General features: G+C 45.9%; 1 protein-coding gene across 1 annotated transcript in view; it reads right to left on the bottom strand.

Annotated features, from left to right (window-relative positions):
- The window catches only part of ZMYM2 (zinc finger MYM-type containing 2), a 537,976-nt gene that overhangs the window by 440,290 nt on the left and 77,360 nt on the right, over nucleotides 1-20,326 (bottom strand). Inside the window, 1 exon segment of the mRNA XM_033950396.1 lies at nucleotides 14,243-14,275. Within this exon segment, the coding sequence (XP_033806287.1) occupies nucleotides 14,243-14,275 (33 nt within the window).

Here is a 20,326-nt window from a genome sequence, read left to right as displayed (position 1 = left end):
TTGGCAGGACCTACCCTTGGTGAATCCATGCTGACTGGGATCCCGAAGATTCCCTTCATTCAAGATCGTGTCCAATTTGCTTTTAATTAGTGTTTCCATGAGTTTGCACACTATTGATGTGAGACTCACCGGTCTATAATTCGCAGCCTCTGCCCTGCAACCCTTTTTATGCAGAGGAACGACATTAGCTAATTTCCAGTCCAGGGGAACTTTCCCCTTACTTAGGGAGAGATTGAATAGCTCAGCCAACGGTTTCGCCAGGACATCGCTCAATTCTCTGAGCACTCTTGGGTGCAAATTGTCTGGTTCCATGGCTTTGTTCACCTTGAGTCTTGCCAGTTCACTGTAAACTTCACCTGGTGTGAACTCAAAATTCTGAAACGGGTCTTCTGTGCTTTGTGTTGCCTTCAACTGCGGACCGTGTCCCAGTGCCTCACAGGTGAAGACTGAGCAGAAGTATTCATTCAGTAGTTCGGCTTTATCGGAATCTGCTTCCACGTAACTTCCGTCCGGTCTTCTAAGGCGTACTATCCTGCCTGTGTTCCTTTTTCTGTCACTAATATACCTGAAGAAGGATTTGTCCCCCTTTTTAATGTTTTTTGCCAGAACTTCTTCCACTCGAAGTTTTGCCTCCCTAACTGCCATTTTGACCGCTGTAGACCTGGTCGTATATTCTACTTTTGCCTCTCTTTTCTCCGTGCGCTTGTAGGAGAGAAACGCTTTTTTCTTCTCCTTAATGAGGTGTGAGATCTCCGCGGTGAACCATTGGGGTTTATTGTTTCTTTGTCGTTTATTTACTGATTTTATGAAGCGGCTAGTTGCTTCATGTATGGTTGATTTCAGTGTTAACCACTTAGCTTCTACATCATCGGTCTCCGCTTGGTCCTGCAGCATCTGATGGACGAAATCTCCCATGCGTGCAAAGTCTGTGCCCCGGAAATTGAGTACCTTTGTTTTCGTGTTTGATCTAGGGAAGCCTTTCCTAAGGTTGAACCATACTATGTTGTGGTCGCTGGAGGCTAGCGTATCTCCTACTGAGACCTCTGAGACGCTTTCCCCTTTGGTGAGTACCAGGTCGAGGATTGCCTGGGCCCTAGTGGGCTCCATTACCATTTGTTTGAGACGTGCTCCCTTTATGGAGATTAAGAGCCTCCTGCTACCGCTGGTTGTCGCTGAAAATGAGTTCCAGTCTGCATCAGGCTACTGAAGGAGATATGAGAGGTAGTTTCACATTGAAAAGTCCCTTCATAAATCTGGGGATCAAAGGATGATCAGTAAGAGGTTTACCCTCGGCTGGAAAGTGAAAAGTTGTTATAGCACCAACCATAGACCCCCCACAGGTACTTAATTTTCCTTGTCATCTTGCTCTCAGTGCTTTCCATATTTAAAATGGCAGGGAATCAATTCAAGTCAATGACCTCAGATGAATCCCTAACTTTTTTTTTTTTTTTAAAGCCAGTGCTGAAACCAAGGGGAACCAACAAAAGCGAGTACCGTATTTTCACGCAAATAACACGCACCCGTATAAAACGCGCACACGTGTATAGCGCGCAGAAATCACGATGATAAGCACAAAAACTTTGGTATAACGCGCTCACGATTATACCGCGCATGCTGCCCGACTCTCCGTTCACCCCCCTGACTTCCGTGCACTGCCCCGCCTCTCCGTGCGCTGTCCCGACTCTCCGTTCACCCCCCCCTGACTTCCGTGCACTGCCCCGCCTCTCCGTGCGCTGTCCCGACTCTCCGTTCACCCCCCCTGACTTCCGTGCACTGCCCCGCCTCTCCGTGCGCTGTCCCGACTCTCCGTTCACCCCCCCCTGACTTCCGTGCACTGCCCTGACTTTCCGTGCGCTGTCCCGACTCTCCGTTCACCCCCCCTGACTTCCGTGCACTGCCCCGCCTCTCCGTGCGCTGTCCCAACTCTCCGTTCACCCCCCCCTGACTTCCATGCACTGCCCTGACTTTCCGTGCGCTGTCCCGACTCTCCGTTCACCCCCCTGACTTCCGTGCACTGCCCCGCCTCTCCGTGCGCTGTCCCGACTCTCCGTTCACCCCCCCCGACGTCCGATTCATCCCCCCCCCGGCAGGACCATTCGCACCCCCACCCCGAAGGACCGCCGACTCCCCGACAATATCGGGCCAGGAGGGAGCCCAAACCCTCCTGGCCACGGCGACCCCCTACCCCCACACCGCACTACATTACGGGCAGGAGGGATCCCAGGCCCTCCTGCCCTCGACGCAAACCCCCCTCCCCCCCAACGACCGTCCCCCCCCCAAGAACCTCCGACCGCCCCCCCAGCCGACCCGCGACCCCCCTGGCCGACCCCCACGACCCCCCCACCCCCCTTCCCCGTACCTTTGGTAGTTGGGCCAGAAGGGAGCCCAAACCCTCCTGGCCACGGCGACCCCCTAACCCCACCCCGCACTACATTACGGGCAGGAGGGATCCCAGGCCCTCCTGCCCTCGACGCAAACCCCCCTCCCCCCCAACGACCGCCCCCCCCCAAGAACCTCCGACCGCCCCCCCAGCCGACCCGCGACCCCCCTGGCGACCCCCACGACCCCCCCACCCCCCTTCCCCGTACCTTTGGTAGTTGGCCGGACAGACGGGAGCCAAACCCGCCTGTCCGGCAGGCAGCCAACGAAGGAATGAGGCCGGATTGGCCCATCCGTCCTAAAGCTCCGCCTACTGGTGGGGCCTAAGGCGCGTGGGCCAATCAGAATAGGCCCTGGAGCCTTAGGTCCCACCTGGGGGCGCGGCCTGAGGCACATGGGCCCAACCCGACCATGTGCCTCAGGCCGCGCCCCCAGGTGGGACCTAAGGCTCCAGGGCCTATTCTGATTGGCCCACGCGCCTTAGGCCCCACCAGTAGGCGGAGCTTTAGGACGGATGGGCCAATCCGGCCTCATTCCTTCGTTGGCTGCCTGCCGGACAGGCGGGTTTGGCTCCCGTCTGTCCGGCCAACTTCCAAAGGTACGGGGAAGGGGGGTGGGGGGGTCGTGGGGGTCGGCCAGGGGGGTCGCGGGTCGGCTGGGGGGGCGGTCGGAGGTTCTTGGGGGGGGGACGGTCGTTGGGGGGGAGGGGGGTTTGCGTCGAGGGCAGGAGGGCCTGGGATCCCTCCTGCCCGTAATGTAGTGCGGGGTGGGGTTAGGGGGTCGCCGTGGCCAGGAGGGTTTGGGCTCCCTTCTGGCCCGATATTGTCGGGAAGTCGGCGGTCCTTCGGGGTGGGGGTGCGAGTGGTCCTGCCGGGGGGGGGGGGGATGTATCGGACGTCGGGGAGTCGGCCGGGCAAGAGGGCTTGGGCTCCCTCTTGCTCCGATCGTGGATGCGGGTGCGGGTGGGAGCGCGTGCGAGTGGTCGTTCGGGGTGGGGGTGCGAGTGGTCCTGCTGGGGGGGGTGAATCGGGCGTCGGGCGGGGTGGGAACTATGTTTTAAAACTTTCGTATACCGCGCTCACGCATATAACGCGCGAGGGGTATGCGCGGAAGGTAAAAACGCGTATAACGCGCGCATTATATGCGTGAAAATACGGTAATGTGGAGTGGGATTGGGATTAGTAATTAGTAGAAAGGTAAAAAGGATTCCAAGGCAGAGCTTCAAGCTAGAGCGGGTGTCAATTTCTCTCTAACAATGCTCATAAGGACTTCAGAGTTGAGAAAAATAGTAGCAACATTTAAAAAAAATATACTAAGCTTAGCTCATATCTTTATTTCATTTCTGAATGAATGCTTAAATCTCCAAATGAAGTAGCCCAAGTTAAAAAAAAAAAAAAAAAAAGGAGTAGAGCTAAATTTTACTGGGTCAGACCAATGGGATACTGGGAAAGATGGACCATCTTCACGGTGGCCAATCCAAGTCACAAATATCTGGCAAAAACTCAAATAGAAGCAACAGTCAATGCTACCAATCCAGGGCAAGCAGTGGCTTCCCCCATGTCTGTCTCAATAGAAGACTATGGACTTTTCCTTCAGGAACATGTCTAAACTTAAACCAACCAGCAATGTTAACCACTCTTACCACAAGCTCTGACAAAGCGCTCCAGAGTAGAGAATGACATGCAGGAACTCAATTTCCCTGTCCCCACGGGTTTTGTCACTGTCCCATTCCTGTAAGTTCTGCCTTAATTGCACAAGCCTCGAACACTTATGATTTTAAAGTGTTTGAGGGCTTGTGTAGATGAGGATGGAGCTTGCAGAAATGGGGCAGAGACAAGAAAATAACTTGCAGGGATGGGATGGAAAAACGAGTTCCCACGTGGAAGGGGAAAAATTTGTCCCCTTGTCATTCTCTATTCCAGAATTTAACTATTCTCCAAGTGAAAAAATATTTTCTTCTATTGGTTTTAAAAGTATTTCCCTGTAACTTCCTTGAGTGTCCCCTAGTATTTGTAATTTTTGATGGAGTAAAAAAAATAAAAATAAAGATCAATCCACTTCTGCCTATTCTACACTACTCAGGATTTTGCAGACTTCAATCATATCTCCCATCAGCCATCTCTTTTCCAAGCTGAAGAGCCCTAACCTCTTTAGTCTTTCCTCATATGAAAGGAGTTCCATCCACTTTTATCATCTTGGTCGCTCTTTGAACCTTTTCTAGTCCTGCTATATCTTTCTTGAGATAAGGAGACCAGAATTGAATACAATACTCAAAATGAGATCGTACCACTGAGCGATAGATAACACTTATTCTTGTTTACCATCCCTTTTCTATTAATGCCTAGAATCTCGTTTGCTTTTTTGGCCACAGCCGCACACTGGATGGAAGGTTTCAGCATACTGTCTACAATGACATCTAATCTTTTACTTGGGCGCTGACCCCAAGGTGGACCCTAGCATCTGGTAACTGATTTGGGCTATTCTTCCCAATGTGTACCACTTTGCTGCATGTGTCAAGTTTTTTTTTTCCTTTTTTTACGAGTACTGTGTTTTATGATTGTAAACCATATAGTTAAATATACGGTACATACATTTTTTTATAAATTTGTCCACATTAAATTTCATCTGCCGGTTGCCCAAACTTCCAATTTCCTAAGATCTGCCTGCAATTTTTCTGAGTATGCATGTTTTAACAACTTTGAATAGTTTAGAGTCATCTGCAAATTTAATCACCTCACTAGTCATTCCATAAACCCCCATCCGAACAAAGTTAGTTTTTTTTAAAGTCTAAAACCTTTGCTTTTGAATGAGCCTTCTCTATACCCATCTTAATATTAAACCATACCATGCAGTGATCACTGGATGCCAGATGATCACCCACTGTAACATCATAAACACTTTCCCCGTTTGTAAGCACTAAGTCCAGTATTACCAACTGCTGGAACAGTTCTCCTTGTAGAGAATCCAGAATCTCCCTACTTCTAAAAGACCCCGCAATAGGGATACCCCAATCAACATCCGGCATATTAAAATCACCTATTAGCAAGACTTCTCCTTTTTAGATATATTCTGAATGTCTACTATTAAATCTCTATCTACTTTCTGTCTGTGAAGGAGGCCTGTATATCACAACAATGCAAATATATTCACCATTCCCTCTTTCCAAATTGATCCACAGTGCTGTATCCGTAGGGGTTTTGTCAGCAGAAAACCTGAAGTCATAATGCCACTGTACAGATCCATGGTGAGACCTCATCTCGAATATTGTGTTCAATTCTGGAGACCACACTACCGAAAAGATGTGTTGAGAATTGAGTCGGTTCAGCGAATGGCTACCAAGATGGTCTTGGGGCTCAAGGATCTCACGTATGAAGAAAGGTTAAAAAAACTGCGGATGTACTCACTGGAGGAGCGAAGAGAGAGAGGAGACATGATTGAGACCTTTAAGTATATTACTGGGCGTATAGAGGTGAAAGATGATATCTTCAGTCTTACAGGGCCCTCGGTAACCAGAGGACACTCGCTGAAAATCAGGGGAGGGAAATTTCGGGGTGATGCTAGGAAGTACTTCTTCACCGAAAGGGTGGTCGATCATTGGAACGAGCTGCCTCAGCGGGTGATTGAGGCCAGCAGCGTGTTAGAATTCAAGAGAAAATGGGATATTCATGTGGGATCTCTAGGAGAGTAAGAATCAGGGAGTGAATCATTGGTATGGGCAGACTCGATGGGCTATGGCCCTTTTCTGCCGTCAATTTCTATGTTTCTATGTTTCTATGTTTCTATGCCTCTTGCCCTGCAGATTCTGCAATTTTGTGGCTTTAATATGATCTTTAACATATGCTACTCCCCCTCCTTTTCTTCCTACCCTGTCTTTCCTGAACAGATTATAGCCCAGTATAACTACATTCCAGTCATGGTTTTCCGTGAACCATGTCTCAGTGATTGCCACTATATTCAACCCCTCTTCTTCCATCACAGCTTCTATATCCAGAATCTTGTTTCCAATACTTCAAACATGATTATATACTGCTTTCCAGACATTGCCCCCTTTTTCCTATCCGTGTAGAGCAGGGGTCTCAAAGTCCCTCCTTGAGGGCCGCAATCCAGTCGGGTTTTAAGGATTTCCGCAATTAATATGCATGAGATCTATGTGCATGCACTGCTTTCAATGCATATTCATTGGGGAAATCCTGAAAACCCAACTGGATTGCAGCCCTCAAAGAGGGACTTTGAGATCCCTGGTGTAGAGGTATTCAGTAATTTACTTACCTGAGGGCTTATACTCACCCGGGAGCTTTGATCACCCTGCCCCATCACTTCTAGTTTAAAGCCCTCTTCAGTAGATTATCCAGCCTGCCGGCAAAGACACTTCTTCCCTTCTTTGATAGATGCATACCATCCCTGCTCAGCAGCCCTTGGAAAATTATCCCATGGTCCAGAAAGCCAAAATGATCTCGATGACACCATCCACATAGCCACACATTCATCTGGAGGATGCGATCTTCTCTGCCCTTTACCCTCAACAGGGAGGATGGACAAGAATACCACCTGTGCACCCAACTGCTTCACCTTCTGTCCCAGAGCCACAAAGTCACTTTTGACACGTTCACAGGGGTACCTGGCAGTATCGTTAGTTCCAATGTGGATGAGCAGCATCGGATAGTAGTCATCAGGCTTGATGAATCTCAGCAAGCTCTCCGTAACATCTTGGATTTTGGCACCAGGTAGACAGCATACCCTCTCGTGACATGTGTCTGCAGATTGATGCTTTTGTACCTCTTAGAAGGGAATCGCCAACTACCACTACCTTACGGCTCCTAGTGGTCACAGATCCAGTTATTTTGGGGATCTCAAGCTTTGGTCCTTCCTTTCCTTGGGATGCACTCATCTCCTCCACTTCCAGGACAGCATAACGGTTCTTCAGTTCAAGGATGGGGGAAGTCACTGTACCAATCTTGCAATGTTCCATAAACTGAGTCCAGCTGCCTTACCTCAGCACAGCCTCTTCTTCCCCATCGGCCCAAGTCTGCCCACTCTAAGAACCCTTCCCCCTCCTATGCACTTCCTCGAAGTGAGCCCACATGCTTATTCCATTTTTTTGTTAAAAAAAAAAAAAAAGAGCATGTTGCTGGCCTCAATTACCTGAAGTGGAAGATTATTCCAATGATCAATCACCCTTTCGGTAAAGAAGTACTTCCTAGTGCCACCATGAAATCTCCCACCCTTGATTTTTAATTGACGCCCTCTTGTTGCCATAGGGCCTGTAAAGAAAAAGATGTATTCTTCTACCTCAATATGGCCAGTAACATATTTGAACCTTTCTATCATGTCTCCCCTCTCTCTGCGTTCCGAGAGAGTATAGCTGCAACTTACCCAGACATTCTTCATATGGGAGATCCTTGCCATCCTAGTGGCCATTCGCTGAACCGACTCCATTCTCAGCACATCCTTTTGATAATGTGGCCTCCAAAACTGAACACAATATTCCAGATGAGGTCTTACCACGGACCTGTATAATGGCATTATAACTTCGGGCTTCCGGCTGACAAAACTTCTATGGATGCAACCCAGTATTTGTCTAGCCTTGGATGCTTTCTCTACTTGAATGGCACCTCAAACTGCGGCAGGGAATCCAAGTTCCTGGAAATGATAGGGGACTGCTTCCTAGAACAAATGGTGGGAGAACCGACAAGAGGAACTGCCACCTTGGACTTGGTCCTAAATGGCATAACTGAAAGGACAACAGATGTAGAGGTCACTGTTCCGTTGGGGACAAGCGATCACAGCATGATCAATTTTAAAATTGGCATCGGGAAGGGGAAACGTACCAAGACTCAAACCACAACCTTTAACTTCAGAAAAGGGAAATACGACAGCATGAGAGTCATGGTTAAAAAAATGTCTCAAGAAAAAGGCAGCCAAAATCAGAACGGTCAATCAAGCATGGTCCCTACTAAAAAATACCATCACCAAAGCACAGAATCTCTACATTCCACAGATATCCAAAGGAAGGAGAAATAAAAACAAAGGAGAACCAGCTTGGCTAACTAAAGAGGTGAAGGATGCAGTAAGGGATAAGAGGAACTCTTTTAAAAAATGGAAACGTGAACACACAACGGAGGCCTGGAACAGTCACAAGGTCGACCAGAAGAAGTGTCACAAGGCGGTAAGAGACGCCAAAAAAGCCTATGAGGAAAAGATAGCACAAGAAGCCAAAAACTTCAAGCCCTTTTTTAGATACATAAAAGGGAAAAAACCAGCTAAGGAGGCAGTGGGCCCTCTCAACGACCAAGGAAAAAAAGGGTGCATCAAGGAAGACAAACAGATTGTGGATAGGCTAAACTCATTCTTTGCGTCTGTCTTTACCAAGGAGGACACTGCATCAACGCCAGAAACAGGGAGAGCATTCAAGGGAGAAATTGAGAATAGCCTCACCACAGTAAATGTGGATTTGAACATGATATATTATCAGATCGACAAATTGAGAAGTGATAAATCCCCTGGACCAGATGGAATTCACCCGAGTGCTAAAGGAGCTTAAGATAGAAATCGGAGAACTATTACAATCCCTAGCTAACTTGTCAATTAAAACCGGGCAAATATCAGACGACTGGAGGATAGCGAATGTCATCCCAATCTTCAAAAAAGGATCGAGAGGAGAACCGGGCAACTATAGACCTGCGAGTCTTACGTCGGTTCCTGGGTAGATGGTTGAAGCACTAATAAAGGATAGCATAGAGCAACACCTGGAAAATCATGAACACGGCTTTAGGAAAGGGAAGTCATGTTTGACTAATTTACTTCAATTTTTTGAGGAAGTGAACAAACAAATTGATAGCGGTGAACCAGTGGATATAATATACTTGGACTTCCAGAAAGCGTTCAACAAGGTTCCCCACACAAAGCTTCTGAAGAAACTACAAAGCCATGGAATAGAAGGAGATATACTAAGATGGATAGGCAAATGGTTGGAAAACAGATTGCAGAGGGTGGGCATAAATGGGAAGTTCTCGGACTGGGAAGAGGTGACAAGTGGTGTACCCCAGGGATCGGTTCTTGGGCCCATCTTGTTCAATATCTTCATAAACGACCTAGAAGATGAAACAACAAGTAATTGAATCAAGTTTGCAGACGACACAAAACTATGTCGGGTAGTTGGGTCACAAAAGGACAGAGAAGAACTTCAGAGAGATTTGAACCAGCTAGAGAAATGGGCAGAAAAGTGGCAGATGAAGTTTAACATAGAAAAATGCAAAGTAATGCACCTGGGTAAGAAAAACAAGGAACATGAATATAAAATGTTAGGTGTAACACTGGGCAAGACCGAACAAGAAAGGGACCTGGGGGTACTGATAGACAGGACCCTGAAGCCGTCGGCTCAATGCGCAGCGGCAGCAAAGAAAGCAAACAGGATGTTGGGCATGATAAAAGAAGGGAATCGCGAGTAGATCGGCGGACATCATAATGCCGCTTTACAGAGCAATGGTCAGACCACACTTGGAGTACTGTGTCCAGCACTGGTCTCCCTACCTAAAGAAGGATATAACCCTACTGGAGAGGGTGCAAAGGCGAGCCACGAAGCTAGTTAAAGGTATCGAGAATTTGAGCTACAAAGAACGCCTCGGAAAACTGGGATTGTTCACCCTCGAAAAGAGAAGACTGCGAGGAGACATGATAGAGACTTTTAAAATACTAAAAGGATTTGACAAAATAGAGCAAGAAACATCGTTATTCACATTGTCAAATGTGACTCGGACAAGAGGTCATGGACTGAAACTGAGGGGCACCAGGCCCAGGACAAATATTAGGAAATTCTGTTTCGCACAACAAGTGGTGGATGCTTGGAACGCTCTCCCCGAGGAGGTCGTGATGGAGACCAACATTCTGGGATTCAAGGGCAAGTTGGATGCACACCTTCTTGCAAATCACATTGGGGGATACGAGTAAACAAGGTTTCTCAGCAGGGAACACCTGGCTTGGCCTCTGCGAGTGCGGGTCGCCGGACTGGATGGACCTAGAGTCTGATCCGGCGAAGCCATTTCTTATGTTCTTATGTTCATATCTTCACTGATGATTACGCCTAGGTCCCGTTCTGCAATAGTTCTTGCTAAGGTCTCACCATTCAGGGTGTAAGTTCTGCGTGGATTTCCGCTGCCAAGGTGCATAACCTTACACTTTTTGGCATTAAAACTCAGTTGCCAAGTTGCAGACCACTGTTCTACTAAGTGTAGGTCCTGCGTCATAGCATAGTGTCTGGCACGGTGCTTTTGCCCACTATGTTGCACAGTTTAGCGTCATTGGCAAATAATGCAATTTTACCTCGAAGTCCCTGAGGCAGGTCCCGTACAAAGATGTTAAATAAGATTGGACCCAAGACCGAGCCCTGCGGCACTCCACTGATCATTTCTGATGTTTCGGAGGGAGTACCACTGACCACCACCCTCTGGAGTTTGCCACTGAGCCAGTCTTTAACCCATGCAGTCAATGTTTCTCCTAGTCTCAATGAACTCATCTTGTTCAATAACCCACGGTGTGGGACACTATCAAAAGCCTTATTGAAGTCCAAATACATGACATCCAGGGACTCTCCCTTATCTAGCTTTTTTGTTACCCAGTCAAAGATGCCGATTAGATTGGATTGGACCTTCTCTTTGTAAATCCATACTGGAGGGGATCCCTCAGCCTCTCATCGCTCAGGATCGTATCTCATTTGTGATTAATCAACGTTTCCATAAGTTTACACACTATTGATGTGAGACTTACTAGTCTGTAATTTGCAGTCTCCGACATGCATCCCTTTTTGTGGAGCAGAATGACGTTAGCTGTTTTCCAGTCCAGTGGGACTCTTCCCGTGCTTAGGGAAAGATTGAAGAGCGCAGCTAACGGATCTGCCAGGACATCTCTCAATTCCGTAAACACTCTGTGGTGCAGTTTATCCGGTCCCATGGCTTTGTTCAGTTTGAGCTTTGATAGTTCTTGATAGATGCTGCTGGCAGTAAATTCAAAGTTCAGGAACTTCTGAGCTCTCCCTTGTCTGCAGCTGTGGACCGGATCCCAGCTCCTCACAGGTAAAGAAGTATTTATTGAGTAGTTCGGCTTTATCGGAGTCCGATTCTACATAGTTACCGTCGGGTTTCCTTAGGCGCACTATCCCATCTGTGTTCTTTTCTGTCACTAACATACCTGAAAAAGGATTTATCCCCTTTTTTAATATTCTTAGCAAGATTTTCTTCCTTCCGGAGTTTGGCATCTCTGACTGCTGTCTTAACATTTCTGGATTTCACCAGATAGGCTTCTTTAGCTTCCAGTCGTTGTGATTGTTTGTAGGCTACAAACGCTCTCTTCTTCTGTTTTACGAGTTCCGAGATCTCCGCGGAGAACCATTGGGGTTTATTATTTCTCTGTCGTTTGCTCACTTTCTTAATATAGAGGTTGGTTGCTTCCTGTAGGGTAGATTTCAGAGCTGACCACAGTACCTCCAAACTATCTGCTGTGTCCTGTTTTTGCAGTGCCTCAGACAAAATCTTCCATGCTCTTGAAGTTAGTGCTCTTAAAGTTAAGGACCTTTGTGGATGTGTTTGACTTAATGAAACCTTTCCTGAGGCGAAACCATAACATGTTGTGGTCACTGGATGCCAACGTATCACCCACCGAAACCTCAGTGACATTGTCTCCGTTGGTGAGCACCAGGTCCAATATCGCCTGATCCCTAGTAGGCTCCAATACCATCTTTTTGAGTCGTGCTCCCCTTATGGAGGTTAAGTAGCTTTCTGCTGCCACTTGTCGTAGCTGAAAATTTGTTCCAGTCTACATCAGGCATATTGAAGTCTCCCAATAGTACAGTGTCTCCACACAGAGTGATGGTCTCGATGTCTTCGATCAATTTTTTTTGTCTATGTCATCCTCTTGTCTTGGAGGTCTGTATACCACACCAAGATACAGGCATTTGTCATTTCCCCTGGCCAGGTTCACCCAGAGGGATTCCCTGGTATATTTGATCCCTGTGAGTTTGGTAACTTTGACGTCCTCTCGGATGTATAGTGCTACCCCTCCTCCAGTTTTTCCTTCTCTGCCTCGACGGAGCAAATTATATCCTGGTATAGCCATATCCCACCCATGGGAATCCGTGAACCAGGTTTCAGATATTGCCACTATATCTAGGTCGGCATTCCTCATTTCCGTTTCTAATTTCAGGATTTTATTGCCTAAACTGTGGGCATTGACATACATAGCCCTCCATACAATGAGTTTGCCCGGTCTCCATGGGGATTTTCCCGTTTGAGTTAGTTTGCCCTCTACAGTTTTGTCTGCAATGCGAGTACTTGCCTCCGATTCAGAAATGGGATGGCTACTCACACCACCAGAAAGGTTACTTATCACACCGTGATGAGAGCGGGTACCCTCCCCCAACTCACCTAGTTTAAAGCCCTTCGGAGCAGGTGAGCCAGTCGTCGTCCAAAGACGTTCCTTCTTCTTCTGGTCAGGTGAAGCCCGTCTGATCCCTGTAGTCCTTGGAGTGTCTCTCCATGATCTAGGAATCCGAAGTTCATCTCTCTGTATAGCCATTCGTTAGTCTTCTGGATTCAATCTTCCCCGGTTCTTCCCTTGCCTCTCAGTGGAAGGGCTGAGGAGAAGACTACCTGCGCTTCCATCCGCTTCAGTTTCTCACCTAGGACACCAAAGTCTTTAGATATCTTCTCCGGTGTGTTCCTGGCGGTGTCGTTCGTCCTGACATGGATGAGCATTGAGTAGTGGTCTTGGGGCTTGATCAGTCTTTCTAAGCAGGTGGTCATGAACCATTTCATCAATGTACCTCTCATTCTCGCAGATGCTTATTAGTCTTGCCACCTCCTCTCTCAGTTTTTACTTCCTTCATGAGGGATTCAAGCTGAAGACAGCTTGTACATGGAACTACTCCCTCTGCCTGAGTAACACTTTGACTGTACAGAGAAAGAAGTTGTAACCTGAGCAGCAGCTTTGGTGATGCGATGTTTCCCAGCCATACTGTGTTGCAGAAGTACTTACATCTGGAAGAAATAAAAAAGAAAGGGCAGAAAAATTCTTCCAAAAGTAATTCCCTGTTCCTGATTGGTTGGAGAGCCTATTAATCAAAAAGCTCTGCCTTGGGGTGGGTGGGAGGGAATTAATTAAATTAACACCAGAGCCTTTCCTCAACAGCTATTTGTGCCCTAATCTGATGATATGCCCTGAAATGCAACCTTAAATCATTAATCTAGGCTAAAACTCTGTTTTGTATTAAACCCTACAGCCTAAAAGGTTACACTATTGCCAGACTGATTTGCTGAGCTACAAAAATATAACCTACTAAAATCTAAGTTTACCTTTCCCAAGTTTAAATACCACCAGACAAGATGTTCCAATGAATGGATTTGTTTTGGGGGGGTTTCAGCAGAGCAGATCCTCTCAGTATCTCTTCAGGTGTGGGGAAAAGGGTGAGTTACCAGATCTGGCGAGAAGGATTGGGGATTAGGTGTCGCTTAATATGGCCTGCCACCTCTTACTCCTCTCAAATACTCAATGTGTGGACCCAAGTTCTCCATTTCTAAAAAGATAGCCTGCCACCTCTTGCTCCTCTCAAATACTCAATGTGTGGACCCAAGTTCTCCATTTCTAAAAAGATAGCCTGCCACCTCTTGCTCCTCTCAAATACTCAATGTGTGGACCCAAGTTCTCCATTTCTAAAAAGATAGCCTGCCACCTCTTGCACCTCTCAAATAGTCAATGTTCTCCATTTCCAAAGAGATGGGGGATCCAAGGCAGTTTCCAAAATGAACCAGAGACATTAAACACCAATTGATCTACTGTATCTTCTACAAACCAAAAGCGAGCGTAAATGACTCACCACCATAGTCCAAAATGCTTTCATACGCCAACACTAACAAAACGAATGAAAAAAAGTATTAGATTCTCTGCCACATTTTAAGGCACACCAAGTTTCAAGTTTATTTTACATTTTAATATACCGACCATCAACGAGTATCTGGCCGGTTTACAAAGCTAAAAACATAACAGTAATTTTTTTAAAAACGGGGTAAAACGAAATAGACGAAGACAATGATGTATATGGACATAGGGGAAAGTGGGAAAGGAAAGTTTATAATTACATCATAAAAATAAATAAAGGTATGAGGGGAGGGGAAAAAACATTAGGGAAGGGTGTCGTTTCACTGAAGTGGTTCTTTTTGTGGAGTGAATTACTATTGAAAAGGGATATTGTTAAGCGCTATTGAATGAATCTTGAAATAAAGTTTTGAGTTTAGTTTTGAATTTATCAAGAAAATTTTCTTGGCTAAGGTGAAATGGCATGGAATTCCAAAGAGTTGGGGGCCATGATGGAAAAGTTTATATTTCTAGTGTAATAAAGATCCTTGATTGAGGGGACAGTCAATAAATTCTGGTCTACTGATCTAAGGGTCCGTGGTGATGAGTAGGAAATGAGTTTAAAATAATGAGTTTATCGAGAAAAGCTGGTGAGCATGTATGTTTAATTTTAAAAGCGAGCAAAATAATTTTGTATGTAGTGCGATGTGAAATGGGTAACCAGTGTGCTTCTCGTAGAAGAGGAGTGACATGCTCATATTTTCCTGCTTTGTATACGAGTTTGATTGCTGTGTTTTGGATAACCTGAAGACGACGTGATTCCTTTTGAGTGATTCCATTATATAAGAAGTTCCAATAGTCAAGATGAGAGATGATTAACGAGTGGATTAAAGTTTCGATAGAAGTGGTTTCGAGAATAGAAGTTAAGGAGCAGATAAGACAAAGTTTTTAGAAGCAACTTTTTATGACGGAGCTTATTTGAACGTGGTAAGTTAAGTCTTTGTCTAGGATGACTCCTAGTAGCTTTAATTTAGATTCCACTTGTATTGGACAAGATTCAATGGAAATTTGTCCATTTATAATTTTGTTATTTCTTACCGGGAAGAATAAACCACAAGATTTGTTTATATTAAGAAAATGTGTGTAGCCAATTGCTGATTTTATCAAGTTTATTTCCTGCATGTCAATGGAGTTTGCAGGATTAAAGGGATGGAGAAGTCGTCATCCGCATATGCGAAAATTGTGAATCCGGTAAACTGTGCCAGAGTGAGAAGAGGGGCTAGGAAAATGTTGAATAGCAGAGGGGAAAGAATTGAGCCTTGAGGGACTGGAAGTCAACTCTTCCCATCTTATATACAAGGGCCATTTCATAAATAATGCACAGGTTGGCAATACTGGGGAATGGATGATGCAATTGCAGTAAACCTTGTTTCACTTTCACTTCAGTGTTTGAAGCAGCAGGACATGTGCTTTGGAGCTCTGTAGTGTACATAGCGTGGATGTGACAAGTGTGGGAAATGGAGGCTGCAGGTGTCTTGGGTACTGTGTCTGTTGACGATCAGAGGCCGTACATTAAGATTGAAACTCTAGTTTCAAGTTTATTTAAAATTTCATAAACAGCCCAATCAGCTTTCTGGGCGGTGTATACTGTCTTAAAAACATATGAGATAATACATCATTTAAAACAATAATAGTTATTAAAAACCCAACAGAAATCCACAATGCGTTACGTGAAGTTTGTGGTGAGTTAACAGTGGACTGTAGTACAGTTTTTTGGTGGGCAACTTGTTTTCGGAGTGGTCGTGTGAGCATAGATGATGATGCAAGACCAGGAAGGTCGAAATCAACAACTGATGAATGTGTGAAACTCGTGCCTGATGCTCTTGAACAAGATCATTGTGCGACATGCGAGGAACTTTCTGAAACCAAATGATTTAAAAAAAAGAAAAAAATTTCTGCGCAATGGACAATGCAACCGTGCTGAAACAAAGATTTCACGTTGACGGTCAGGCATTCTTTAATTGCATTGTTGCTATTGATGAAATGTGGATCAGAGACTGACTTGGCTGCAGGGCTCACAATCAAATTTTGTCTCCTCCCTCTGAGGATACCTCCCTGGATACTTCCCATGATTCTCAGTTGGTTGCTAAGCCAGGTAGATCTAGCACAAACAGGAAACACAAGAAAAGAGAGAGGGACAGGGACTGCCCACTACAAGTCAACTCTGCTCATGATAAACAAATACATAACCAACAAATGCCAATAAGGCCAAAATTTGTCGAACAAGAAATTGGAACATTTATAAACTGCGAAACAGCATAACTGTGCACTAAAGGAGACACAGTCTGAGCATCAGAAGAGGCAACATCTAGGGACTCTTCTAACCTCTTAATCGTACATCAACAGACGTTTGGACTCGGTCATTGCAAAGCAGGGAGACTATATTGAAGGACTGCAAATACTTGGAAAAAAAAATGTCAATTTTAAAAAATAAGAACATAAGAAGCGCCATGTCCGGATCAGATCTTCGGTCCATCAAGTCCGGCGATCTGCACACGCGCAGGCCCTCCCAGGTGTACACCTGGCATGCCTCTCATAAGGAGATGTGTATCTAGTTTGCTTTTAAATCCTAGGACAGTTGATTCCGCAATAACCTCGTTGGGGAGAGCATGCGTGAAGCAGAACTTCATGATATTAGTCTTGAATTTGTCTCCCCTCAGCTTCATTTCGTGTCCTCTTGTACGTGTCCAATTGGACAATGTAAATAGTTTTTTATGCTATATTTTGTCAATTCCTTTCAGTATTTTGAAGGTCTCGATCATATCCCCTCGCAGTCTCCTTTTCTCAAGGGAGAACAATCCCAGTCTCGTAAGTCAATCTTCGTATTCCAGTTTCTCCATACCCATTACTAGCTTTGTTGCTCGCCTCTGCACCCTCTCCAGCAGTTTTATATCCTTCTTTAGGTTGGGGGACCAATGTTGGACACAGTATTCCAACTGGGGTCTGACCATTGCTCTATAAAGTGGCATTATGACCCTCTCCGATCTACTAGTGATTCCCCTCTTTATCATGCCCAACATCCTATTTGCTTTCTTTGCTGACAGCTTCAGGGTCCTATCTAGTTGAACCTGGGTAAAATAAGCACGTGTATTGTATAGAGCGTAACACTCACAAAACTTCACACCTCTGATTAACCTAGGAAGCTCTCCAAGATTCTTCAGAATATTCCAGTGGTCCAAATCAATATGAAGCTCCGCTGCCCAGCCAGCTGGTATATGCTGTTAATCTTTATGAGGCTCAAACTGGAGTAGAGCTCGATGTAGCACTGACACAGAAATATTCAAAAATTTCAACCATAGCAAAAAAACCCTAAGATGGCGCCCCATTGGGCAATGCACCTTATCCTGTAGTTAGCACAAGATGTTTAGCCTGGCAAAAACACAACATAAGAACATAAGAATTGCCGCTGCTGGGTCAGATCAGTGGTCCATCGTGCCCAGCAGTCCGCTCACGCAGCAGACCCCAGGTTCAAAGACCAGTGTTCTAAATGAGTCCAGCCTCACCAGCGTACGTTCCAGTTTAGCAGGAACTTGTCTAACTTTGTCTTAAATCCCTGGAGGGTGTTTTTCCCCTATAACAGACTCTGGAAGAGTGTTCCAGTTTTCTACCACTCTCTGGGTGAAGAACTTCCTTACATTCATATGGAATCTATCCCCTTTCAACTTTAGAGAGTGCCCTCTCGTTTTCTCTACTTTGGAGAGGGTGAACAATCTGTCTTTATCTGCTAAGTCTAGTCCCTTCAGTATTTTGAATATTTCGATCATGTCCCCTCTGTCTCCTCTTTTCAAGGGAGAAGAGGCCCAGTTTCTCCAATCTCTCACTGTACGGCAGCTCCTCCAGCCCTTTAATCATTTTAGTCGCTCTTCTCTGGACCCTTATGAGTAATACCATGTCTTTCTTCATGTATGGCGACCAGTGCTGGACGCAGTACTCCAGGTGAGGGTGCACCATGGCCCTGTACAGCAGCATGATTACCTTCTCCGATCTGTTCATGAGCCCCTTCTTTATCATTCCTAGCATTCTATTCGCCCTTTTCGCCACCGCCGCACATTGCGCGGACAGCTTCATCGACTTGTCGATCAGAACTCCCAAGTCTCTTTCCTGGGAGGTCTCTCCCAAGTACGGCTCTGGACATCCTGTATTCGTGCATGAGATTTTTGTTACAAACATGCACCACTTTACACTTATCCACATTGAACCTCATTTGCCATGTCGATACCCATTTCTCGAGCTTGATTATGTCACGTTGCAGATCTTCGCAATCCCCCTGTGTCTTCACTACTCTGAATAACTTCGTATCGTCTGCAAATTTAATCACCTCACTCGTCGTACCAATTACAGGATCATTTATAAAGATGTTGAAGAGCACAGGTCCAAGCGGCACCCCACTGGTGACGCTCTTCCAGTCCAAGTATTGTCCATTTACCCCCACTCTGTTTCCTATGCTCCAGCCAGTTTTTAAGCCATGTGAGTATTTCACCCTCAATTCCATGGCTCGCAATTTTCTGAAGTAGCCGTGCATGTGGAACCTTGTCAAACACCTTCTGAAAATCCAGATACACAATGGTCGACCGGGTCGCCCTTGTCTATCTGCCTGTTTACTCCCTCAAAGAAGTGCAGCAAGTTCGTCAAACAATATCTGCCTTTGCTGAAACCGTGCTGGCTGGTCCTCAGACTGTATCTGTCAAGGTGATAAAATGATGCGATCCTTTATCAGCCCCTCTACCATCTTTCCCGGTACCGAGGTCAGACTCACCAGTCTGTTTTTTCCCGGATCTCCCCTCGAACCATTTTTGAAGAGCAGCTAACATTCGCCACCTTCCAGTCTTCCGGAATCTTTCAGATTTGATTGACAATTAGTTGAAGCAGTTCAGCTATAGTCCCTTTCAGTTCCTTGATGACACTCGGATGAATGCCATCCTGTCCCGGGGATTTATCGCTCTTAAGCCTATCGATCTGCCTGCATACCTCTTCTAGACTGACCGTCAACCCTGTCAGTTTCCCGTCTTCATTTCCAGCATATAGCCCGATAGGTTTCGGTATGCTGTGTATATCCTCTTCAGTAAATACAGACGCAAAAAATGTGTTCAGTTTGTCGGCGATTGAGCAATTTGTCTTCCTTTAGCACTTCCTTTATTCCATGGTCATCCAATGGGCCCACCACTTCCTTCGCGGGTAGTTTCCCCTTAATATATCAAAAGAATGGTTTGAAGTTTTTCATCTCCTTGGCTATTTTTTCCTCTTAGTCATTTTGGCTCCTTTGGCACCTGCATTGATGTTGTTTCTGCTTATTCCAGTTTTTGTCCGTTCTTGACCTTTTCAATTCCTTAAATGAAGTTTTCTCGTCTCTGATCGTTTCCTTCACCTCTACAGTGAGCCACGCCGGTTCCTTGTTCTTTTTCCTCTTGGATCCCTTGTTGATACGCAGTATGTATAGATTTTGCGCCTTGGTGACTGTGTCCTTAAAAAAGGGACCAAGCTTGCTCTAGCATTTTTACAGTGCTTATCCACTTCTTAATCTTCTTCCCCACCATGAGCCTCATCCCTTCGTAATTCCCTTTTCGGAAGTTCAGTGCCGTGGCCGTCGTTCTGGACCGGTGTTTCGCCCCTGCATCCAGGTCGAAGCGGATCATGTTGTGATCGCTGTTTCCCATCGTACCTTCTAATTCTACACCTTGCGCCAGTCCTCACACTCCATTTAGAATTAAGTCCAGAATTACATTTCCTCTTGACAAGTTGTTCCAGGAAGCAATCACCTACAGCATCCAGGAACTTGGTCTCCCTAGCGTAGCCGGAGGTGCCTAGGTTCCAGTCTATCCCCAGATAGTTGAAGTCATCCATGATAACTGTGTTGCCTCCCTTGCTGTTGAATTTAATCTCGTCCATCATTTCTCCATCAATTTTTTCAGACTGCCCCGGGGGTCGGTAGTAGATGCCGATCTTCGTTTCCAGTACATTTGTTCCCGGAATTTTGACCCAGACTCTAACTTATCCTTCTGTTGTGGCGTGTTCTCTCCAGTAGATTCAATTCCCTCTGACATATATG

This window comes from Geotrypetes seraphini, chromosome 6 (genome assembly GCF_902459505.1).
Source record: "Geotrypetes seraphini chromosome 6, aGeoSer1.1, whole genome shotgun sequence".
In the NCBI taxonomy this organism is placed as follows: Eukaryota; Metazoa; Chordata; class Amphibia; order Gymnophiona; family Dermophiidae; genus Geotrypetes; species Geotrypetes seraphini.
The sequence above is the reverse complement of the archived record's forward strand: the minus strand, read 5'-3'. Positions and strand labels throughout refer to the sequence as shown.